The sequence below is a fragment of the Pipra filicauda genome, unplaced genomic scaffold (genome assembly GCF_003945595.2).
Source record: "Pipra filicauda isolate LSUMZ 115617 unplaced genomic scaffold, ASM394559v2 scaffold84_size4826128_pilon, whole genome shotgun sequence".
NCBI classification, from domain to species: Eukaryota; Metazoa; Chordata; class Aves; order Passeriformes; family Pipridae; genus Pipra; species Pipra filicauda.
The window spans coordinates 4,042,978-4,069,101 of record NW_024105031.1 but is presented as its reverse complement, the minus strand read 5'-3'; the positions used below and the strand labels follow the sequence as shown (position 1 = coordinate 4,069,101).

Here is a 26,124-nt window from a genome sequence, read left to right as displayed (position 1 = left end):
CCCACTCCACTGGTTAGACCTATGATCTCTTGTGTGTAGCAAATGGTCTGTCTGGGTGCTTTTCGAGACCACCCTTGGCCTTGACTGCTGGACCTTTCCCAACCTTTTGTTTTAGTCCCCATGTAGTACCAGCCAGCCTGGCCCAACACAGCTGCCACAGTGGGTTGGGGTTAAAAGAATATTTAGGAGATGCATTTTATTACCAGAGTAGCAGCATTTCCACTTGACTTCTTAGCAGAAAAGTTAAGCCTGCTGGTTTTCTGCTTGAAACTGCCTGAATGGAAAATCACTGGCTGTTTTGTTGCTACGATCCTTGCTCTCCTTTACCAACTGCTCTGTCTAAAAAATATTCTGGTCATTGAATGCAGTCAACAGCCACTGCTGTAACTCATGCATGATGCCAATAACTTATGCCAGGCAAATCAATGATGAGAATTTCAAAGAAGCTTTAAATAAAATGCAACAAATTTAAATGCCAAAGTGCTGTCTCTGTGAATTTGCTATTAACAGATTATAAATGATTTGCATAGCGTTGAAAATGCTAGTGCCTTCAGTTAGCAGTATCAAAGGCTTGTTTAAAGGAATTCCTGGAGGATTGCTGCCCTCCCTCCCCCCCCAGCTTTCTGTTTCACGATGGATAAAAACAAAACTCCTTACAATAAAGAAAGGAAAGCCAGGTTTTCAGCTACCCTCTGACTGGCCTCCAGATCTGGCAGCTGCTTTTGGATGTCTAATTGCTTGTCCTGCAAAAGTTGACATGTACCTACTTTGAGAAGGTTCTTTGAGTACCCACTTTATGTTCACTCTGTCTGATTTACAGAAATGGAATGATAATGCTGGAAAAAACTCAAGTAGAGCTTCAAATTCTGTTTCTTAGAGCTTTCATTTATGCATGTATGTATTTATTTATTTATTTAAAGTTTCCCAGTTTTCTGAATTTGGTCCCCAAGACAGCATTACAGATATAAGTCAGTTTTGCCTTAGACAAAGTTCTATGGAGAATGTATTTTCTTATAAACATGCTTTTTATAAAAGAGCTTGTTGTTTTGTGTTTATTGGTGTTCCATCTGCTCTAGAGAATACACTTGAGAAAAACTAGCTCCAGCATGGCATATAATGTTTCATTAGCAGGCATAACCTCGTTTATTTGCTTTTTAAAATTGTATTTAGAAAAGGAAATCAGTTTGCACCATTGACATACTGCCAGGTTCCTGTTTATAAATGTCACAATAGGCAACTTGGAAGAAACAAAATAGTCAGTTTATGGCTTTTGCATAAAGAATGATAGAACTGAGTAGATCCATGCAGCCAGTTGTGCTCCCCCTATTTTTCAGCCTCCCAATTAGCAAGATATAGCGTGGTGTTAGCAGTGCAAAACACCCCAAGTGACCCAAACTGGGCTTTGCACACTTGGTGTTACTGATGGTTACTTGAACAGAAGAAGCTCTTTGTGCTATGTTGCTTTAATGGCTATCTTGGGCAAGTAATTGTGTATGAAACAAGCAACCCTGAAGAAAAATGGGACATATCTTTAGGAAACTTCAAGACATAAGCATGCAATCTGATGTCATCTTTTCCCATAGAGAAGCTATTTCCTTTCAAACTCCGGTGAAACCAGTTTCTTCTGGAAAATTTCCTTCTCCTTTAAAATATATTCCTTTATATAACTTTTTTCGTTTTCTCTAGTAAATGGTTTATCATGGGTACATCTGGTATACACCATATATTACTTACTGTGTGTGTAAAGAAGGCTTCATATGTCAAAAACATCGTCTGGACAAACATGCTGAAAAGGGCATGAGGAGGGTAGTGGGGGAAGAAGGGAGGGAATCCTGAAAGACAAGGGTCATCTTTCAGTATTCACTTCTACTGGTAATTAGAGGGCACCACTGAATGACTGCAATTAGATCATGTCACAAAAATTAAGATAAAAGACCAAAAATTCTAAATATCCTGCATTTTGTTCATAATATCAGAGAAGTCAGAGCATTTGCTTAAACCAGTAGCCAATGTAGAGGATAGGCAGGGAGGATTAACTTGCCCATTGAAGAAATTTATGTGCATTTTCCTGCGAAGGTGCAAGGAAGGGACCAGAGGAGGAGACTGTGCTCTCCGTGTGTCCGGGGTGGATGTGTGGGGGTGGTAGGAGGGTGGGGGGCAGAGGCCAAGCGGAGGCATACCAGAGATTGGCCTGCAGCACAAGCAGTGTCACGGAAATTTTGTGCAGGGCTGTCACCCTTCAGGCAGCAGCCTTAAGAGGATTAGTAGTGCTTAAATGGGCCCTCTGGACTTTGAGTTATGGTGGTGACTGCTAGAGCCTTGAGATGGCTTACACCTGGCTTAGCACTTCATATGTCTGTCCTGTGTCTTGTGCCATGCTTCTTAGCAACATCACATAGTTTGCTGGAGATAAGCAGACGAGCTTTGCATCACTTGGTGTATCTCAGAGACTTTCTGATAACATAGTAACAGCTATTGAAAGAAAACAGGATAAAGAGATTATTTATGAGGTTCTTCTTGTTTGTTTTTTTGTGTCTCTTCAGGAGCATCCTGCATGTCTGTGTTTGATAATAATTCATCCTAACATAAAACAACAAGGAAGTCTCCTTGTATGTTCCAGCATAGATATTTCAGATAAAATTTTGCAAAGCTCCAGCCAGCCCCAGTACGCAAGTCTGATCTATTAATTAGTGGTAATTGTTCACTAAGGCTCCAAATTACTGAAGACATTTTTAAAAAGGGACAGGGGCTACTGAAGTTCATAGATACATTTGGAAATGTTACCTTTTTTTGTCAAGAAATTCTAGTCATGGTGCTCCGAATCAGTCTTTGAGTGGCAGTTAAACTCTGGTCTGTGAACTGCTGGTGGTCGCAAAGCTGTGGTAAAGTCATCTGCATCTGGTCTGTGGAACCATCTTGCCTTAATTACACAATTTATGATAAGAGTACAGAGTGCTCTATGTGAAATTCAGAGGGTTGACAGAGGTCTGTGATCCAAAAAATTGGAAACCAGTGGCCGAGACTGATAAGTACAGATTCAAAGCTTTATGATTTCAGTGAGAGCGATGTTTCCCCTCTTTCCCCATCTGCCTATCATTACTTGTTGTTTTTGAATAAGGAGTTTAATTTTTCTTTACATTTTTACCCCTAAGGAGATCAGGTTGATAACATTTGACTGAGCAGTGGTGCCTGGGGTTCAAGAAGTCAGATATACCCATACTATTCCTGGCCTTTCAGTCTCCAGCATGGTGTGGATAGCTGGCTGGGTCCAGTTAAGGGGTAAACATTGGATGGTGCTTGGGGGCAGGGAAGAGTCCTTTCCCATTCTGGGATATATCATGCCTGCTGTTTTTTGTAATGTGCCACTTTTATCAGGTAGCCATTAAGTGAGCATTTGCCTTTCTTTGAAATGTTTTGAGGAATAGATCCTTTGGCATCGGTTCTGTTTTTTTATGTGTCAGCCTCATTCAGTGACTTCATACCTCTTGCTAAGTAGGGGAATTAAATGGATTTTAGCAGTCTTCAATAAGATCTTCCTAGTACTTTGTCCTTATGTTTAAAGTTACTACACAGCATTTTCCATCAGTTCTTTTCTGTGTCTTTTTTTTTCTACTTTAGTGCTTTTCCTCCTTCAAGCTCTACAGATGTTACAGTTTAAAAAAAAAAGAGGAAAAGGTATTGCATTTCAGTTTCCACCAAGCTTACACTCTCCCATCTCTGGCATAATGGAACTTTTTTCTTTTTTTTTTTAAGCGTAAATCTTGATAATAGACTTTCTTTTTCCTGTAAACCTTCAATTGCATTAGTAATGTGATTCATTTTTTATCTCTGTTTTCTTCCCTAGTTCCTCTGCTCTGTTTGATAGCCTTGAGTGGACAGCAGGCTTACTTGAGTGCTTATGGCAGTTTAGATTTTGCATGCTAGTTACAGATGAAACAGTTGTGATGGGCTGATGTTAGGGTGTTTTCCTTCCACATTGACCTGAATAATGAGAAAATAAATGAGTTGGTGCTGTTTCTGTGGAGACTTGCTAACTTTTGTTTTGAGATTATCTTTCTCTTCTGTCAGGAGAGAATTCATAGAGACTTAATAATTTTCATGGAGATTGAATATGATTAAAATAATTTTGAAGCCTGCCATTATTTGCCACATTTAGTCTATAATTTTCCTTACAACAGTGTCTTCCAAGTTTTTAAGCCAGCAGGTTCTTTGGTTGGGTAAGCAGCATGTGCAACAGGTGAAATACACTCGTGTGTATTACATGTATTGTGAAGTTATGATCTCAATAATCAGATAAGATAGTACTGTACACTTCTTAAAAGTCCATATGTAACTGCCATTTAAATGTGTATCATCTTAGAATATTTGTCCTTGTCTCTCACTGAGAGAACAGGCTATAAGAATTCTAAAATAGTGTTGTATATTTGATTTCTCTCTATAATTTTTAAAGTTTATGCCTTTTCTCTTGAACTATGTGAAAAATATTTTAAGTTGTTGTGCAGGAAAATATAGTTAAATGACTCTTTGCAGAAAACAGAAAAAAGTGCAAAAAGTGCTTTTGTTTTTGTTAAAATTAATTACATTTTTATTTCATTTTTTTCATGACAAATGCCTTCTGACTTAAGAATTTATGTAATAGTCTGTAAAATACCTCTATGTACAACTGCTTATAGGTGACAGATCTATTGATCTAAAAGTTTACACAAACCAATCTTGAATAGTCTGCAGTTTGTATAAAATTGTTGTTTGCAATTTTTACTAAACTTCACTGTTAAAAAAGGATAGTAGGAAAATAAAAACTGACTTTGGTTCAGAAACTAGCTCTTATAGTTTAAAATCACAAACAAACTCTGTTTGAAGCTCATATTACAAGAGGTCCTAAAGGATGTATCAGTTGTTTTCATCCTTTGACTTCAGTACGTGGTGATGGGTCACACAGGTGGTGCTGTGTGACATGGATGGGTGTTTCTCTGGAAGAAACAGAGTTTAGGGCAAATGGTGACTGTCTGGAGTCATGGGATGTATTTTCCCTGTGTCTGCGAATCCGTATTTTCTCTGCTGTGCTTGCCAAGAGGGTGTGTGTTCTTGTGGAGTGATGTGTAATCCTCTCCACCAGAACATGGAAGCATGACTTCAAGAAGTTTCTAGCCTTTAGAAAAAAAAAGTGTGTTGCCTATCCAAAGTTAAATGGTTGCACGTGGGAGAAAAATGCTCAAATGTTTTCTTCAAAGTCTGAAGCTAAAATGGGAAATAAAGTGTAACTGGGGAGAAGTTAAGATGATGATGATCTGTTAGCTTTCCACTTGCAGCTGGAAAGGTTGAGAATAAGCACATTGATTTAAAAGTGGTTTGTGGATATGGCTTGTTGCTTTTTGGTTTATTTATTTGAATGTTAAATGCTGATGGAGAGTACTGCATGAGCACATGGGCGAGGGGAGCATTTCTATAAAAGCTCTTCAGTGTTATAATCCTAGTTTCTGCTTCAGTGGGAGTGACTGGGTGCTTTAGTGAGGATGAAACTTAGTCCTAAAGGACATAAATTCTCTTAATATAGAGGATCATAATTAAGATTCACTAAATTAATCTCTAGGAGCAGGGGATGACTTTTGTGTCTCTACAGCTCCTGATATAAGGGTGGCCTATTCCCTGTGTGAACACTTATGTTCAGTTTAATAAAATAGATAATAATAATAAGCTCATATGCTGTCTTCCAGTGCTGAAGCAGAATTGTGAAGATATTAGAGAAAACTCTGAGCGTGTGTGTGTCTCAGAGTATAGATGGGTCTTGGGAATGTTAAAAGTAGAGGGGGAGCTCAGTCTGTGTTATTGCTCCTGTAGACGTTGAGCTGGAATGCTGGGAACTCCCTACCTAGTATCAAATAATCTTAACCTTTGGCTTAAGAGCTGGAGGATAACGAAAAGGGGAATCAAATGAGATGTCATTTCTGGATCCCTGGTGGAAGAGCATGCAGAGCTCCTTAAAAGTAGAGCTGCAAGCAGCCTAACCAAGCAACAATTCAACTATAAAGTGGAGGTCTTTGTTTCAGCCAACGTTGCTGAATTTTTCCTGTTTCTGTAAGGGCCAAAAGTTGAGCCTTCAAGGAACTCATTAATATCCTATCCAGACCCATTCAGAACCAGGTGCAGAGCTCCACACAGCAAGGCCATTTTGGGAGTTCTGAAGACTGCCTGCATCACACACACAACGAGCCTAGTCTTGCTGTGCTGGTGATACAGAGTCGTTCTGCATGTCATGATGTGTACAAGGAGATCAGATAGGCTTAGTGTCAGATCTATTGTGCATTACCTTACTGCCATTTTTCAAAGCATAGGTATTGTCATTAAAGTATGAACTTGCTTGATCTTCTCTTTAAATTCACAGGCATCTCACCAATGTAAATTATTCTGAGATGGCCAAATCCTTTTCTTATGAATGTCAAGTCATGCTGAGTTTGATGTTTTGTTGGGAAATCTCAGGCTTTTACTTGGAAGCATAAAGGTATAGTTTCTGCCCAACAACAGTTGCATTACTGAGAAGAATAGATCTCTGCATTGACAGATTTTTGTTCTGCCTTTGCCTTCCATGCATCACTTATTTAGCCTACTTTCTGAAAACAGGCAGTTTATTGGGAATTGTTAACACTTTGAAACTGTATTTCAAGTTTATGCATGTAAGCTAACAATTACAATGTCTTACGGGCAAGCAAAATTTTCCATACCCATCATAATTTATACCGTTCGTACCTTAGAGAGCTCTGGAATTATAAGAGAAAATGGGAACAGAAGGAAAAGAAAATACCAAATCTAGGAGCACAGTCATCAGATATTAAATCTTCAAGTTCTGCCCTGCCATGGTACAAAAAAGTCCAGTAAAAATTTGGGCAAATTCCAGAGAAAGACTTTCTGAATCCTGGGCAGTTTCATGCCGATGCTCTGGCCTCATCCAGACAGCCCTCTTTGGAAACAAGGCAGGTGTGTGTGCTGGCAATGGCAAAGGCACTGCAGAGCAAACTCACTGTGGTGACTGATGCTTTTCATCTTTGCTGCTCCCATATATATACAGAGGTACAAGTACTGTATGCCTCTCCTCAATTTAATATTTGCTCTGTTAAACGTACTACTGAAAGCAAACAGGCAATACAGAAATAATTGGGAGCATTCAGAAACTGTGGAGGCAGTGTAAAGGAGAAATTAAATGAGGATGAACTTTGAAACAAGTAACTATCACATATGGATAGGTTTTAATTGAAGCACCGGTACCTGATATAAAAGGAGAAGCTTCAGGAAGTGATAGCATTAAAATATTTACTTGCACATGGATAGATATTAGACCTGCTTTTGCAAAATCTTGTAATGATCAAAAAAGTCAGTGCAAGTTTGAATTCTGAGATTATATATATATATATATATATATATTAAAATGAGCAGGTTTTTCATCAGAAAACAGTAATCTGTTGAAGAAGTGACATTTAAATAGGAATGTGGTAGAAGAGGGAGAATTTCTTTTGGAAAAGTTTCCATATATCTAAGGTTACTACCTGATGGTCATGACATACTACTGTGCTATGATAAATTAGGGTTAAGGTCCTTGGTCTGGCTTCCTCTTGCAATTCATGCTCCTTAAGTGAATACTTAAGAGAATAAGGAGCTCCTAGACCTGATTTGTAATGTGTAAATTATTTACTGGAAGAGGAATTCATAGCTTGGGTCTTCTTAATTCTGTGTGAGTGGTCTAACCATACCACTGTAGGCAGCACCTCTACCTCTTTATGTGTTAATGAAGAGTGGAACAACTCCTGTAAAAGAAGCAGAGATTCCTGTGTCCACGCTATCCTGGAAATCACATGAAATATATGAAAACTGGGAGATAGGGGAATGACAGATAATGCTTTTAATTTCGGTCCTCTAATTATTAGCTCTCCTTTCCCATGAGAAATATCAGAATACAATCTTTCTTTTAGGTCTAGGATTCAACATATTGTCTGCCTTTTCTGTCTTCCATGTTTGATCGGAGCTCTGAATTTCCTTTCTCACCAACTTTATCTATTGGTTTTTTGGGGGGGGGTTTGAATGAAATATAGCTTTGGTTTTTTTAATCCTGAGTATTGCAGTGGTCAGGGAGATGCTTTGTCTGAGTCTTGGTGGCAGTGTGCATGTAAAGGAGTTTTTTTTCCCCTTCTCCTCAGCCTAGCATGAGGTGACAATGGAAAGTTTCTTTTCCTCTTGCTGCTAACAATCCACATGTTGATGCCTGATAGGAAAAATAATGCTCTCAAGGATACCATACTTTTCATATGTATACACTGTGGGTTTATTTGTTTTTAAACGCAGGCCAAGTCAAACCCTGTGGTTCAGCAGCAGTGTGTATTGAATGTACAGCCGTAACAGGAGAGAAGTCTTATTCCATGATTCCTTCCTTAGTAGTATCCTGGTCTCTTGTGGCTTGTTTGCTCAGTGGATATGAGATATCTGTGAAATTTTTTTTGTAAGAACCTTTTAAGAGCTCTGAACTACCTGAAGCAAAGGTTATATATGTGAAAATACAGTGTTATTATTCTAACCCTCTGGGATATTATTGCTCTACAAAATATACGGAGGCTAATAGAAATGGCTGTTTCATGATGTATGGGATACTGTTTGTTACTCTATAACTGTAAAACTTGATTTGCTTGTCAGTCTAAGCAGACCTAGTACACACTAAACAACTCATGCAGTAAATCAAGGTATCCTGCACTCATATGGTGTTCAGTTAGGAGAATATGTGCTGAATATCCCCATTATAAATCACAAGACAGAATCACAGAAGAGTGATTAGTCAACTTGAGGGTATTTTTCTGTTTATATTGCCCTTGAAAGTATAAATAGTTATTTTTCATTTCTTTATCATTGTAGGTTATAACAAGATCTATGGACTTGGGATTTACCAGGATCCATGTTGTTGATACTTTCAGATTTCTGATTGTACTCCTGTAGAACAGAAAACCAAGATAAGACATTTATTTCTTTTCATTTTCTTTTACCATCTCCCATTTCCTTTCTTTTCACAGAATATCTCCATGCATAACACAGTTGGAGGAGCGATGGCAGGACCTGGATCTCACCAGCTGACAAACACAAGAATGCCAAACCATGACACCAGCGTTGTGATTCAACAAGCCATGCCATCTCCACAGTCCAGTTCTGTCATTACACAAGCACCTTCCACAAATCGACAGATTGGGTGAGTCCATTTCTGTTTTCTCATTTCTCCCATTCTCTGGCTCCAGCAGCTGCATGTAGGTCCAGATGTTGTCCTCGTGGTTCTTAAAGTTCAGCTGCATGCAGGACCAGATGTTGTTCTTGTGGTTTTTGAGGTTACAGTGTTTGTACTTGACCCTGCCAGCATGCAGCAAGGACCCCTGCAACCTGTGTCGCAGACTGTGAGGGAATGGCCAGGTTATTCCAGACCTGACACTCTGGTTCAAAAAGGGCAGAATGCTATACTTGTTGGGAAGTCTGCATTCTCCATCCAGTTTTTTGTTTTTATCTTCTTATATTCAAAGTTCATGTTTCTCTAACTGCTCTGGAAAGAAAAAGTGTTTGTGAAGCTGATCCTTTCACTTCCTTCCATGGGAGTTCAGGGTGCTCTGTGGGATTGGGCTATTTTCTATGTACTCTGTTTAATTAAGGAATGTTAGAAGACAAAAACACCATAAAAATAAATGGAGTTTGGCACAGTGATCTCTGTGAACAGTTGCTCAATCTGTGATTATGGATCCATATTTATTACCATAAATTGACAGTATGGATGCTTATTGTATTGCTTTGAATGCCAACTGTGTGCTCATGTTTAGAGAACTGTGTGAACAAAACTATCCATGTTTTGTACACTTGGTTAGTTCCAGCAAGCATGAGGTTCTCGAAGTCACAATAACTTGTTTTTAATTCTACAGAAACTGTCCAGATGGCTTGAGGGTATAGTTTTTCATCACACAGCTCTGAGAATTTGGGGGGTTTTATGCATGAAAATGTATGGATAAAAAGATATATTAGTGGACTAAGAAAGAAGCAGCAGTCTAGATTCATTATCTATCATTTGTAATTTGGTCACATCCATTATATGGTAGGTGCAAAAGCAGTTTCTGTCCCCAGTCATCGTCTAAATAATTGATGATCAACTTGCAGTCCCTTCAGAGTAAAACTGAAAACTCAAAATCCAGTTATTCTTGTGTTTTCTTTCAAGATTCTTGGTGGTTGGGGGAGGATGTAGGCCACAGGCTCTATGTATTCCATGGTAGCAGGGATGGCCCAGGGCACTGACCTCTCCCAGTCATGCACAGAACATGGATTCCATCTGCTGCTCCAGTTTTTTGCTCCTGGCCAAGCTCCTCTATTTTCGTTTTTTCTACTGTTTCAGGATTTGGTTCTTAATGCATAAGTCTGATAAGATAGGTCAGGTAAACATATTTGATAGATGTGCCTTTGTATGTGTTACATATTAACAAAACACAGTATTCACTGAGATTTCGTGTGCAATACAATTTGCCTATGAATCCAAGAAAGTGTTTGTCTTATATATGTCTCATTCTGTTCATGGACAGGGGGTTGGGAGAGAGGGAGGGAGGAAGAAACACTTTCTTTTACAGTTTTAGAAAGAAAAACATTAACTAATGCCATTATTTGCGTTAAAGATGATTAAGCTCCTGTTCGAATTGTGACTTAATAGGTCTAGTGGTAATTATAATCCTAATTAAAAACATTAAAAAAACCCAAACAACTTTTAATACGCAGTGGTGAGGTGTTTTATGTGGGACTGTACTTGGCTTCCAAACAATTGTTTCCATATAATGAGAAAAAAACTGCGTGTGGTTTTGCAAGACCCTGTCAGTCAGGTTTTAAGTTTGTGTTGGTTTGGGGCCATGGTGATTAGAATCTCCAAAGTTAGAGGGGTTGTGGATAAAAGGGCCTTTTCCTAGTCAGTGGTATGTGTCATTTGGGAAATTTTGTCATGACAAATCTTAATTCTTCCCTGTGACTGAAACACACAAACGTTTCCTAAGTCTGAGTCTAAAGCTGCTTTATTGGGAAGCAACTGTCAAGCATTTTAGTCTCTGTGTGAGTTGGTGTGTGAATGAGACTTATGGTGTGACTCCCAACATACTCTGTTCCCCATTCTTCCCTCTTCCTAGGAGGTTTTGTTTTTTGTTCATGGTGTGTCCTAGGAGATAATTGCTACATTTTCAACTTCATTTACTTGCCAAAGTGTTGAGCATCCTTGTTTGTCCTCTTTTCCCTCAGTCTTTTCTCTGTGGTGTGTTTTATTTATTCAAAGAGAATATCTTGTCATTTCCATTTATCTTCATCTTATCCTTCCAAATGTGCTAAGAATTATATCCAAGACTCTTTCATGAGGAATACAGACTGGACAATGGTTTTGGTATAGACAACTGAAGAAAAATCCAGATGGATTCAGAAAATATTTGAGTTCTTCAAAGTTTGGTTGTTTCGATTTGGCCTTACAAAGTTGAGATGGTTCAGCCGTTTAACAAGCCCAAATTCTGAAGTGCTCAAATCAGTGAGTTTTGATTGGGTTCTCCTTTTTTTAAATCATCCGAAGCTACCCCAAAGGGCAGATGAGTCCTTACCATGAAGAATTGTTCCAGGGAATATGCTTTTTAATGAGCAATAAAACCCTCAGAGAGCAATTGGGTAAAACTCTCATTGAGTTCTGTAAGAACAGGATCAAGCCCTAAAGGTTATATAGAACCATCTTGTAGCAATATTCTGATTTTTATCACAACCACAAATATTTTAGTGTCAGACTATGGCCAAGCCACCTGCAAACGTTTATGATGGCCTTACTCCAATGAAAACAGGGAACAGCAATGAAAGTCTTCATTTAGCCCCTGTTCATAGGCTGGGCTCTAGTAATAGAGAATGGGACCCACCTGTGCCCGCACACAGCTCGTTTCATGGTGAGGAGTGGGCGAGTTTATAGCAGCTGACATTCCCAAGGGATGTAAGTTTTCCCTACTTTCATCTCTCCTCTTTCTCCCTCCATCCCTCTCCCTCCTTCCCTCCATGCCTCTCTTTTTTTCCTATCCCCTACTCTGGGGTCTTGCATATAAAATGCGATATTGACACAATGCATGGGAAAACAGGACAGAATGAGCATTGTTGGGTAAGCCTTACTGGCACAGCATACATACACACATTGTTTCAGGTATTAAGCCTCAGATACTACTGAACAGGCATCTAGCCAGATTAATCAAAAGAGAAGAGCATGAAGTTTATTATCTTTAAAAATAAGACTGAGTGCAGTCTCACTTCCCTCTTATCGTGTGTATTTTGTTGAGAACAAAGAGCAACATTACCATTACAGCAAAATGGCAGCTCAGATAGTATTTATTTGCTAAGGCAGTCTCTAACCTTCTTGCCATCCCTCCTCTCTCTCCGCCAAGGCTTCAGCATGTGGGAGGAATGCTGTAACTAGTAACTACTTGTGCCGATGAAAAATCAGTTGAGGAACACTTAGCAGTGAAGGGTGTCTTTGGCTGATTAATAGCACATCATTTTGAGATAAGATACATGGAGGGAAAGCAGTAAGGCATATGGAGGAAGGGAAGAAAAAATGATATAAGACATACATTTGTCATAGGTATAGAAAAGCAGATAAGCTGAATCAGCTTGAGATACGGGACTCTGAACTAAGCTGTACAATAGCAGTGCTTGTCTTCTTTTTTAAAATAACTCCATTTTTCTGTGACTGAGTATATAGCAATGTGTGAAAATTCTGGTCAGACAAATTGGTCACAACACAGTATGCTGGTTGCTTTATCTGGACACATCTTTTGCTAGGAAAGATGTGTTTTTCAGACTATCAAATACTGCAGGTAGCTGCAACCTAACAGCTCAGCATTCCTGGAGAAGGTAACCTCCTTTCAAACTAGTTTTTCAAGCTAGTATTGGACATAACTAGTAATTATTCCATCTTGAAACTCACTGGTACAGCTCTGCAGCTCATAGAGAATATGGGAGGATTGAGGGTTGTCACAGATGCAGCAAGTTGTTAACATTGTACTAAATGGAGAGAGAGAGTTTCAGTGAACTCAGGCTCCAAAGTGAACATAAAGCACTAACAATGTGATGTAGATTATCTGTTTTTAGTGTTCTAGAGCATTTTTAATGAGATAAGGTGGTCTTCTGGCACAGCATCAGAAGGGGAAAATTTCAACCACATTTGGTGAAATGCAAGCAGGTAGGAGAAGGCAACAAAAGGGGTTTGGAAGATGCCTCTGGTGCCTTGATGTACCGAAGAAGCATGGTACTAGCGGAAGAACAGCCTTTCAGTCCCCACATGCAGCATTCATTTTAATATCTATGCACTGTCTTCCTGTCCCTCTTTCTTCTCTCTCGTGATGCCATATGTCTCTCTGTGGTTCCAGTTTATTGTCTTTTCATGGGGTTTAATGCTTTTCAAACAGAGGGATGTGGGAAATGGAGTAGTCAGGAAAACTGCCTGTAATGGGACTAACAGAGGTTTGGTGACACAGTGAAGAGCAGACTCATTGTGACTGGTCTTGGCGATTTGGAAAATGAAAAAAAGCTTCTCAGTCTTAAACTCCTCAGTATGGGGCAAAAGGATAGATCATCTCTGTGGCAAGCACAGGATTTTTATGGTAGTGCAAGATATCTGAGACTGCAACTGCTGATTAAGTTCTCAGAGAATACTGCTATCATCCTTTATAGCTTGATGAAACAGAAAAGACTCCTATAAGAGACAATCATGGGCAGAAACCCTTCCATAATGAAGCTAGTTTTGGAAGGCACTTGAAATAGGTCAGTGATGGAGAAGGATCTTTGTACATAAAAGAAAAAGTCTCTCTTTAAGCTCCTAGTAAGTTAGTGGAGTGTGTGGCATTGAAGAGTCCATGGAATGATGTGCATTTATTAAATTCAAGGGCTAATTCCCTTTCCAGGACATCTGAGGTAAAAGCCTCCATTCCAACTTATGTATTTGAACTGAAGCACCACAGTGTGTTGTGAGATGAGAAGAAATGTGCAGTGAGAGATGAAGTATCAAATGACCACTCAGTCACTTTATCAAGTCCATTCCACAGTCTTGGTGGCGCAGGATGTAAGAACATCAGTTAGATCACTGGACTGGGAGGAAAAGGGATTGGTGGGAAGAGAGAGAGCATCTGAGAGTGTCATTCTGTCAAAATTTTATTTTTTCTGTCTTTGTACTCAAAGTTGGGCTTTAATTGCTGCTTAATGTTCCTGCTTCTTTTTCTTCTGTTTATGCTAAGATATGTTTTCTGTAGTCCTTTCTACTACCTTGGCCAACCTTAACACGGAATTCCATCAAGCCACTTGTGCGCAGCCACGAGCCTCTGGGAAGCTCAGAATTACACAGGAAATAATTACAAGAGTGTCTTTCTCAGAAACAAGTTGTCTCATAGCTTACATTTAATAGAGAGGGTGATGAGGGAGAAAATGAGATGGATCCGTTCAAGCTGTTCATCCGTTTTAACAAGCTGCTGCCCAGGTCCACACATTGATCTGCAGATCACACTGTGCTGCTCTGTCTGTGATGTTTAGAAGCTCTGTCTGCTCCCCAGCCTCCTCTCTTGTTTACATCGGCGTGCTCAGGACCAGCTGACTCAATCTCTCCTGACACTGCTGAGTCAGGAAGAAAAAGAGCAAACGGCACTAGTCTGTGTGTCAGGCACAGGGGTGATTGTTCACAACTTTTCTATCCCCAGCCACACACTCCCATACCTTCCAAAAACTCTTTCTTACTGTAAGGTCTAGTTTGGGGCTGGAAAGTACCAACCTATATCAAGGTGACTTTCGGGGGTCTGAAAGTAGGATCATTAGCTAGGTAATAAATAACCTGTCAACCTGGAATAGAGAGAGCTTAGTGTGTTTCTTATCTGACTTAAGTCAACTGTTACTTGAAACTTATGCACTTGTTATACATGTTGATTAAATTTATTAATGAACACAGTATTTTGTGCTTCATATTTTCTACTTGACAGAATTCCTAAGCTTGTTAGAAATGTTGCTTTCTCACAGCAAGAACACACACACAAAAAAGTATCAGGGATATTGTGTGATCTACTGGCCACTGACTCTCATTAGGATTGTTGTCTTTCATTATGAAGGGAAACCAGCCCTCTCCTGATGGTTGTTTGAGATAGGCAGCAAAACCACACTCAAGCCAATTCTCATGCAAGTTGTTTCTAAGAAATGGATCATGATCTTTCTGTCCTGAAAAGCTTGTCCCACCCAAGAACTATAGGAAAGAAATGTCAGAATAGTGTACTGCACCCATAACTGTATCTGAACAGAAATACTGAACTTTCATAGGCATTGGTTGGCTCTCACGTCAGAGAAAGTCATAAATAGGACTTAAATGTGATATACAGAACTTGAAGAATCTAGCATTTATTCCTTAATTTTAGTGGTTGATATCTCTTACATACCTCCCATATATATATATATATATATATATATAATAATACACACTGTATAAATCTTTAAAGGTGTAATCAAAATTTATAGGCAGAGCTTCTGATTTATATGACTTTTTGAACTAAAACAGATGTAAAATCATTTCTGGATGGAAGAGGATCTCAGAGTTGCAGTGGGTTTGATATGACAGATCAAGCTTTCCTAGACCAGAAAAAGCTCATTAGAACTCTCTCTGCTTAGCTAAATCACATAGCTCTGTTCTTCATCAAGGCTTTGCACTTAACATGCCCTGATGCATGATTCCAGTATGTGTTTTATCCAAGTGTCAGCCTGTTTGACAGGTAACTAAGCCACAGTAAAACTCTAACTCGAACAATACAGATTTAGGTTGTTGTAAGGCTTTTTTTTTTTTTAATTTCTTTTCATTTAAGAGCATAATTCACAGGTTCCAGAGAAATAGCAAGCTTTGGGATGCTCTCTTACACCATATCAGTTCAGAGATGGGCTTAAAGGTTTGCTGGGCGTGGCTCAATTGCTATAATGAGTGAGTAAAAAGGGAAGACAAACAACTCTAATAAAACTTTAGTTGCTCACTGAGAAGTTATGTTTGTATCTATTCCAAGAAGGGAATTGGCACTGATGTACTGAACAGACAACACATTGATTTTACATGGTTTGTCTCGCCGGTGGTTTGTTTTTTTTTTTGAATGGTTGGAAATTTTGTTTGTTTGTTGTTTTGTTTTGGTGTTTGTTTGTTGGTATTTTTGTGTTTTTGTTTGTTTGTTTTTTTAAATCTGGTGCCTGGATGAAAACCAATTACTATAGTTCAGAGAAAAATGCCTGGGGGAAATTATAGACTGTGTGTAAAGTATATGGATCCTATTTTACCACCTGTAAAAGTAGGCCTCCTTATTAACTGATGAGTTGAGTTTTCAAAATCAATGGTACAGTATAGTCCCATTTAGGGACTATATAGTTCTGTTTATACTTATGGACAGGCCAAATACACATTTAAAAAAAAAGCAGTCTAAAAAAACCCCAAAATACCAACAATTTAAATCAAGGGCATAGATAAATCTAAGACGACAACATCATGAAAATTAGTTCCTTTAAAAAAATGAAATTAATCTTGATTTAGAAGGAAAAATAATTTAAATAAATTTGTCATTTTAGAGACCTTCTAACAAAGTTTCACATGGTAAATCATAAGTTTAAATTCTCTCAGCACTTTTCAGCAAAAAATTGCTGAGTTGAACAAGGCACTGATGGCTAGACAGAACCTGCAGGTAGATTGAGAGTGCAGGAAGAGTGTTCCTTGGAAGAAAGAACAAATTAGAGAGTGTATTTTAGAAACATTTGCTGCTATGACCATCTGCATTCTGCCAACAGAGACGTTTATTCTGAGCTCACATAAATGAAGTGGAATTTTGCCAGTAAAAAAAGGGGTTGTGTTACTCCAGTCATAGGATCCAGGTCCTAATTGGTTTATGAAATGAAAGGAGCAATCTTTGAGCTATTACCAGTTTCCTCTGCTGCAAGTGAAGTGAATCGCAGCTGTTCTGATAGGGTCCATAAAACTTGTTGAGGTAATAAAATGTTTGCAGTGAACACTTCTCAAAATGAGTGAAATCTAAATCCCTAGCTTATTTGACAGTATTAAGAGAATTGAATGCACTTCCTGGGGAATTCTGAATATTATGTTACTTTTATCTAGTTCTCTAACTATATGAGCCAGGCTCACTATTGCTGTAAATGTGAGGGCTCAAAGCAATTTTCTTCTTTTTTAACCCTGCAGATTGAAATGCAATGTGTACACATATACATATGTGATACAAGAAAAAGTTGTGTTTATTGTTCATTTTCTAACCTGTCTTGGTTGTGTCTTTATACTTTTCTGTTCCCTCACCTCTTGCTTTTTTTTGGTGAGATTTAAAAAAAAAAAAAAAGGCATGGTTAGCATCAAATGATCCTACACAGAAATACTTCTGGTGCTCCTTTTGATCTTCGTAAGTCTTCTTCAAGCAATGGAGAATTTTCTAGAATTGGATAGAAGTCAGATATGTTAATTCTAACTTCTTAGCAGAGCAGTTGTTCTGAACCATTTGTTCAGTTCATGGTGGTTTTGAGAGTGATTACACACATCCAATAGTCCCTAAAGATCTCTGACGTGGGTTCAAATCCAACCTGACATCTTTGGGATCATTGTATACATTGAGGAATCCACAATTTTCCTTGAAAACCATTCAGTGTTTGTTTAGAGATATGTTGTTCTTCTCAGCATTCCCAGCATTAAGCATGTTTATTTAGGGTTTTTTTTCCTTCTTCCCCCCTCACCGTGTTCCCCCCCCCCCCCCCCCCCCCCCCCCCCCCCTTCCCCCGGTATAGAAATATCTGTGATTGCCCAAACAAAGACAGGGTGATCACACCTTTGATAGTAAGATGACCTAAAAAGAATACAAATAGATATGCATACTGAAAAGTTTCTTGGAGTAATGAATTGGGTTTCCTGGTTGGTTAACCTGAGCTTGCAGCTCACACTGCTGTGAGCGTTCCCTTTCACACCTGCAGCTGGACATTTAGACAACATATTAGTCCTTGTATGGTGGATGTTGCTTGTCATATCTTAGATAAGCTGTTGTCTGAGGTGTCTAGAGAGTGATCAGCCACTACAATTCAGCTGCAAGGTGCTGCTCTCTGACCCTTTAAGCACTTTGGAAGCAAGTGCTAGCTACAGTTGAATATCTGGCTTCCTCTTCTGACATGTGGTTTCTCATGCCATAAGTCCCTGGCTTGGAACATGCAGTAGTGTTGTCCCAGGTATTGCACAGAAAGATGTGTAAGAGATATGAAAATCTGAATAGTGATGCTCTCCTGGAGCATCTGGACAGAGCTGCGTGCAGAAAGCTTTCCTGACGTACTCATGGCTGAAGCTTGTGTTCTCAGCAAGTGTTTTTGAGCTGTTATTGGAAACTGTCCCTGGTGAGATGAACTGCTGACTTAATGTGTGTGAAGGAATCTCTCTTTGGATATGCTGGACTTCATTAATTCATTATTGATGTGAGTAGTTGATGTAGCTTTTTTGTGCAGCAGATGTAAATGAACATAAAGAAAGTGGGCAAAAGGCAGCAGTAGTTTTTAAATATTCAAACAAGAAAGTCTTAAACTCAACAGGCTGGTATGGACGACTGATTCTGGTTGATATACAAGTACAACATTTGAAGACATGAACTGTTGCTGATAATCAAAGGAGATCGAATTTGAACAGATTTCATATTATTTCTCTCAATTTGTGCTTGTTTCGAGTGATTTTGTTTGTCTGAGATTACATGGCACAGGTAGTAAACTAAGTCCAGACTGAAGATATGTAGCCAGTAGATTATCTAATCAGAGCCTATTAATACAGACATCAAGTGGAAGAGTTGTGTGAAAATGTTGCCTCTTTACAATTAATTGCCTTTTTAGTCTGCTTTAATTTCTTCTTTCTCTGCAGTCTGCTCCAGTTCCACAGAGGAAAGAGACCTAGAGTGTTGTTGAATTGTTTCTGATCTATAGGGAAGTAAAAGAGGAAGCAAAATAATATTTCTACTGTGAAGTAGCAAAGGAAGTTGGGAGAAAGGAGGCAGTGAGTTCCTTTTGTGCCATACTAAATGGATGTGGAGAAAGATATGGATTCTGGGCTCCATGACAGGGAATAAAATCCATACTTGCTTCCAAATTTTCCCCTGGCCTCTATATAGTTCTATTGTTCCAATAAGAAATTTGTGGCTCAGAGGATTTATTCAAAATCTATATAAAACATAATAGGCAAAGTTCATTCCAGAATCCATCAAGTTAAACTATATTTCTCTGTGGGGAAAGCTGGGGTCCCTTCCAGTCTGGTCTTTTTCTGTACACAGTTTAGTAGCATGGAGCTTTTTGTTGCACGTTAATGCAAATCAAGGGTTGTGGGGCCCTAAGTCCTATAAAGCAAATGCTAGAAACAATATTGGACTCAAGCAGAACCCATAAATGCAGAGGGAAGCAAAACCCCATATATAAAGGAAAACAGGGATCGAGAACAAAAGCACAAAACCACATTTCAAGCCTCAAGGGGAAAAAAAATCAATTTTTGTTTTGGAAGAAGCATCCTTGGAAATGTTCAATTTTCCTTATGACCAAGTTGGGAAGCTGTAAGCTGTGTCCTTGAAGAGGGTGTAAATGACTCTAAGACAAAAAAACTGTTCTGTGTTACAATAAAACCCCGCCACTGAGGTATAAATTTCCTTCTTACTCCTCCCCCTTGCCCATTAGATGAACAGGAAAATAGAGACGCCCCTGCCTTGTTATTTGCATGATGGCAACACAGCTCTTAGCTCTCTGTCTAACACCGCTTATTGGAAAAACCTGGAAATAATTAAGGGACCTCATATATTCACCGGTAGAAATTACTTGGGAGGACAGTTCTACTGGTACAGGACAATGCTCAGTAATAGAACTGTAGAAAAAATGACAAAAACAACAGCTTTGAGGAATGGGATTTAAAATATTAGCCTAAAAATTTTGCTACATTGGCTTTAAAAGGGTTTGTGTGTGTGTGTGTGTGTTTTCCAGTAGGGAAAACAGAATGTAATTTGCCAGAACTAGATGACTTGTAATGTTTTTACTTATTACTGATTTACTTACTTGAATGAAACTTATGAATTACAGTGGAAGTTTTAGTTGAGTAATGTTCAATATTGGGTTATGTTGTTTTATTACTGGGTCTGCTGAGTGTTTCTTTCTATGGTATCTTCTTCCAAGACCTATGGGCACTGTGAATCTTTTTCATGTTACTTTTTCAAAATCAAGGCAGTGCATTGCAAAACCAAGAAAACCATCTAACCAGGCAAAGGGACTTTTAGTATTTCAGCACACTGCTCCTTTTCTACCTACATTTCTCCTGAGCTGTCTGCTTAATTCCAGATCTACTCCCACAAGCTGATACAGGTCTATGTTTACAAGTTGGGTCACAGGATATGAGGTGAGTGTACCTGTTGTACAGTGCCTTCCATGTTGATGCTGAGATATTGATGTGCTTTTCTGGGTGGGAAGCAGCAGTTCTGCTGTTTCACTCTAGCAAGGCATATGGCACAACATAGTGCAACAGAGAGGAGGGTTGATGAGTGAATGATGACTCATCAAGGGAACACAGCATAGGAAAAAAGGAAAAAATCAACAATCTGAAATCAGCTTAAGATCAGTATCTGAAGATTTCAGACTTTGTTGGAATTTCTGTTCACAGTTCCTTCTCTGTTACATAGTGTGTTGGATGCATTCTCTGTTGTGACATTTGCTGTGGCATTGTGAGGCAAGCATCTGCATGCATGCTCATGCAGGTTTTCTAGGAGACATGATCACTTATTGTTGCACTTAGGTGCTCTTGTTCCCCCCCGTTCTCTCATCTTACAGAGTTGCAAGGGCAAAAATCTTTTAATATAAGTTGTGACTTTTCTGCTCCCAGTTCAGTGGTGGCTCCAGGGTTCAAACTTGCAGCCTCAAAATGAACCAGGCTAAAGGGCCGTTACTGTCAAGAATAAAGCCATGTACTGTAACTGAGGGTAATCAGTTTGGATCACATTCGCAGATTCTTTGTATTAGCTTTATCAGGTCAGGCCATCAGAGAGCAGATAGACAGGTAAGACCAAAAGACCTCTGAACCCAATTAAAGTTGTACCACAAAGAAATCAAATTCATGTGGTTTACATTTCAGAAAGTTACATTTGGTGAGCTGTACTTACTTTTATTCTGTAATGTAATGCAGACCATGTGAACATTTGAAACGCTTTTAACAGTTAAACCAGCTCAAATAACACAGAACCAGAGCAGCAATAAAGAATGAATTAAGACTGATTGCAACTACAGCCAATTTTTTTTCCTCATAAAGAAATATAAATGACTGATACATTTAAAAACTACCATATATATAGTAATTTTTTCTTCAGCTTTTAGCTTGACAATAGCCATTCTCTTATCTTTTAAAAGAAACGTTTGGTTTAAAAAGCAATCCTAAACCCACAGTCTTTTATTTGCAGTGTTTCAGGGTGAGTTTGGATGTGCTGTGGAACCACTGGTATTCCCAGTGATGCACATAGTTTGGGAATTGGTCATACAGCTCTGAGATAATCCTGAGGAGCTGACATTTAAAATACTTGCCACAATAAGAGCATGAGCATGAGAGGATAAGAAAATTTTGCAGTCCCCTTTCTTAAAACCAACAGATGTGTCTGCAGCTTTTCATTCACAAGCACTCCTTGCTTGCTGACATTAGATAGGCTTTATGTGTGAAGCAAATAAAGATTCAACTGGTGCAGACTGCTATGCATTCAGTTTTCCTATTTGCCAAACAAAAGAGTCTGAATCAAAGTCCTGAAGACTCCAGAGGACTCAGCTGGCGGTGGACAGTGCCAAATGCGCCTATGTCCTGCATCTAACTTCAGGAAAGTGATGTGGTTTACATACAGAGGGAACAAAGTGACTGGATTGCTTAGCAACAGCATCATTCAGTTGGATCAGTAATTTTTGGTCTGTAACAATGATGTTTTAGGACTCTGGGAGATCTTCCCAGCACTGGGAAAAGAGCTTAGGCCCACAGCTCTTGCCTATGTGTTACGTTCTCTCCTGAGGAAAGAACTTACTAGGACCCCAACCCTTTCCTGGTTTCTCCAAAACACTGAAATGCAAAGCTCTTGCAATTCTGCTTTCTGGCACAGAGCCACCTGGCTATCAGCAGCCAAGCCCATCGTCCTGGCTCTGGAGCACGACTGCTATCCTGAGTGGATGTAGCTGCTTTCCCTCAACAGCTGTCCTGATGTGCCCGTGTACAACAGTTTTCCTTACTGTTCCTTGTGTAGAGCAGGCTGCTCTCCTGTCTTTGTCCCCCCTTTTCCCATAAGCTTTTTGGGCTGATATGGCAGAAAGGGCATTCAGGCATGGGGCTCTCAATTTGGCTTGACTGAAAGTTAAGGTGGTATATCACCCACACTCTTTTGTGCTGCTGTCCTTTCCATGGGCCACAGACAGAAATTCAGAAACTGTCCTCCTCTCCCCGGGGTGAGCACCTTGAAGATCTGCTCTGGTGCTTACTCCTCAGAAGCAGACAAATAGAGAGGAAAGACCTATGTGGATTTTTTTTCCTTATTTTTTTCCTTCTTTTAAATCTTAGTTAAAAATGTAGCAGATTGCTTGCTTTCTGTGACGGATTCTTCCTTGTATCACCATTCCCAAGCAGTGGGTGATGTACTGCTCATGAAATGCAAGCTGTTAACAAAGTGTTAGTGCAGGAAACTGGGGCTACCATTGCCAATTCACAGAAGGGGTGGGACCGGAAGAAAATCTGCACCACCACCAACACACAGAGATTGTTCTACTATGTGTGGACCAAAACTGGTGGAGTAGAAGGGAACACACTCCCTGCTTTCTCTCACTTTTGCTATATATGGGGTTTGGCAGAGTAGTTTGAGATGCTTGCATGGAACTAGGAAAAGAGGGATATATCTTGGGAAGGTTAAATGGTTGCTACTTCTAACACTGCCCTCTCACTCAAAGATGAAGAAAACCAGAAGACTTTGACAAGTTCTTTAGAGAACAAACACTGTAAATGGGGAAAACATTTTAAGTTCTGACTATAAGAACAACAGAACGTTCATGAAAGAATAGATAAAATCAAGCGGATGTTGGACAGAGAGCAATGCCAGACATTGTTAAAGTGCTAGTCTTGTCCTAGGAGAGTTCACTTTGGTTTCTTGTTCACCACTGATTTCTTTATGAACTTTGGCAAAGTTCTTGGCCTCTCTGAGAATCAGTTCACCAACTGTAAAATATGAAAAGAAATACTCCCTCACCTTGCAGAAATATTAAAAAGGATGTAGCTATTGCAGGAGCAGAAGGTAAATAGGTTCCTCTCATATAATGTCTTGAACATTTGATGTAATTAAACATCAGAATTTTTCTCAATGTATAGTTCTTTGCCCCAGAAATAGAGAAGAATTATAGTGTTATGTAATCATCTAAGATAATTTGCTATTAGTTTCCTGGAAGCTAAAATAAACTGCTGAAGATTCTTTAAACAGAGTGAGAAAAATGAGAATGCTTATACTAGACTTTCTCCAGGCATCATGTTAATATAGTCCCCTCCTGTGGCAGAGAGGTTGGACTGGATCATCTTTAAAGATCCCTTTCAGCCCAAAATTATTCTATGGTTCTATGATTTGCTAAAAATAAATTGAAATAGAATTTAATTATCAGACATATTTAGTAAAAACAACAGAATGCTAATTCACACAAAAAATATAAAAGAAATTTTCTTTAACTTTTCAAAATCAGGGTAAAGCAAGAACTAATAAACATTAAGATCTGCTTCAAAGGTGTTCAACATATTCAAGTGTAGGAAGGTTTTTGATTTCTTCCTCTTTTTTCTTTTTCAATTCCATGGGGTGAGTTGGACATATAACAGATAAAAGTGACAACAAAGCTTGGAGGCATATCCATGCAGACTGTTTAAATGAGACAAAGCATTTTAGAAAGTAAGAGAATTATGTTTCCCTGTACATCCAAAGAAACTCTTTTTGCTTCCTCCAAATGGGAAGAACCTGCTGAATTCCAGGAGTACCTCTATTGCCTCTAATGGACAAGACAACTGGAAAGGTGATTAGAGACTATAGGAAAGCACTGCGTGTGCTCTCATGCCAACAAATGTGAGCTTCTTGTTAGGGTATGAGAATAGCAAGCTAGAAGTCTAGGAGAGAAGTCCATTATGCTATACCCTGAAAATATCCAGCTTTTATGAGCAGAGACACACCAAACACAAACACTGGACTGTTCAGCAGCCCTTCAAAGCAAAAACCTTTCTAAAATAACTTCCACCTGGTGTAGTCCTAGGCTTTTAGAACAGATTGTTCCAAGAACACTTCATGTCTTGTTTTTTTCTAGCAAGCTATTAACAGCAGATGAAGAATTACACCCTCCAAACAATTAATGCAGCCTGGGGCCTAACCAGAAAAATCTTTATTTCCAAAAAGTCCTATTGACAGAACTGCTACAGCAACCTTTCAAAGCTGCACCCACATCCGATGACAACAACAATAAAATGCTGTGCTATTTTTCTTACTTCATAAAGTTGTCATCTCAGCACAGCTAAATATCTGAGTTGCCACCCAGCCTGTAAACATCCTTATGTGCGGAGGGTTATCAAATAGGTCGTGGAGAAGCAGCTCTCACATTATCTAGAGTATTATCTAGAGCCCTCAGATTTCCTGGAGCCCTTTCAATCTGGTTTAAGACATGGTTAAGTAACAAAGACACAGCTATTTCTTGGCCATTGCTACTCTCTGATTTACTAGCTTCTGCTAATGGATAAAGACTAAGTGTTCAATCTAATCTGACCTTTCAGATGTACTGGCTGTCAGAGTGTGTTTGCAGCCACCCCTTCTATTTTAATGGTGTCCCTCTAGGAAAGCGTAGCAATCTAAGAAGGAGAACACATTCCCTTTGGGTTACCAGCTTTAATTGTGTGCCCTTCACAACTTCTAGTGTTGAATGTGGTGTACTTGGCTGCTGCTTCTGGGAATAGGATCAAGCACTCCACTGTCCTAATCCCCTTGTAGCAAGCACCCTTTCAAACATGTCCTGAGTTGGACAGGTAACGTTCTGTGCAGCATTTACACCAGTTTGATAACCTTCTTTAGTACCTATTTGACATGCCAGGCTCTAACCTGCTGGCTGCCAAGTCCTCCCTCCCCTGCTTTTGTCAGTGCTACTAAAAAAAGGAAACTGCACTGTCCCCTTCTGCAAATTCACTTTTAGAGGTTCTGTAATCAAGTTTTGCTGACATTAAAATTGAGATTACATAAAACACGGATGCCTTGAAGTATTAACAATGAAGTGGGCAGGAACACTATCTAAAGATCAGCTTTAGCCATTTAAAAGCAGTGTATTCCCAGATTCTGGGTCCCCTTAAAACCTTCTCTCTCTGCACAGCTGCACGTCATAGCAAACAATGGAAAAGAATCACAGTAGCAGGATCCTGCCCAGTTCACATTCATTTAACCCTTTGTCACTACTATATTCTTTTCACCTGGCATCCTCCTTATGTCTAAAATGCTGAGATTGCTGGAGCCAGAGAGTTATCTTATTAATAGTTTCTGTGTTTATTGTCAGAGTGACTTGGTTACACTCTCCTCTCTGGGCCAGTAGGTCAAGGGATTCAAGTTCCCCACTGAGGCTTGGAGTGAATCTCAGTGCTGACTATGCACATTAGACTGGGAGAGGGGGAATATGCTGCAATGGTGCAGACCTTGAATTTCCAGTAAGACATTGAAGTGAGGTCTCTGCTGTCTTTTTCTAATACATTCCAGGTAGAAACTACTGAACCACTTCTGCAGTAAGGAATTTGACTTTGGATTTGAATGTCACTCCTTTCACATGATGGGAAGATGTGAGTTTGTGTACCCCACACCACAAACCAGATGGGGCTAACTCACTACGTTGTCATCCAGCAGGGAAGTGTCCCCTTCCCTCACATCCCTTAGGAGGGATGGTGGGGAGGCAGAGAGTTAAGTGTCTGGGAGCAGGGCCTGTGCACTTGAGGTACAGGGGACTGACACACTCACTTCAGACTAGCAGTAAGTAACAGATTTATGTTGGAAGGAGGAA

At 39.3% G+C, this 26,124-nt stretch overlaps 1 protein-coding gene and 1 long non-coding RNA gene across 9 annotated transcripts in view; one reads left to right on the top strand and one right to left on the bottom strand.

The window, feature by feature from the left end:
* The window catches only part of CREB5 (cAMP responsive element binding protein 5), a 248,726-nt gene that overhangs the window by 72,111 nt on the left and 150,491 nt on the right, over positions 1-26,124 (top strand). For all 7 annotated transcript variants that reach the window (XM_027723788.2, XM_039390640.1, XM_039390641.1 and 4 more), the window contains one exon: positions 9,048-9,220. In XM_027723788.2, the coding sequence (XP_027579589.1) occupies positions 9,048-9,220 (173 nt within the window). The remainder of the gene's footprint in view (positions 1-9,047; positions 9,221-26,124) is intronic.
* Positions 14,439-20,681, bottom strand: LOC113989339. Of its 2 annotated transcripts, none has more exons than XR_003541225.2 (3): positions 20,466-20,681; positions 17,324-17,492; positions 14,439-14,661 (listed from the first exon to the last, which is right to left on the bottom strand). It is a non-coding gene; the product is annotated as an uncharacterized LOC113989339 (long non-coding RNA). The 2 variants fall into 2 exon arrangements; XR_005567023.1 differs by having other exon boundaries at positions 17,363-17,492.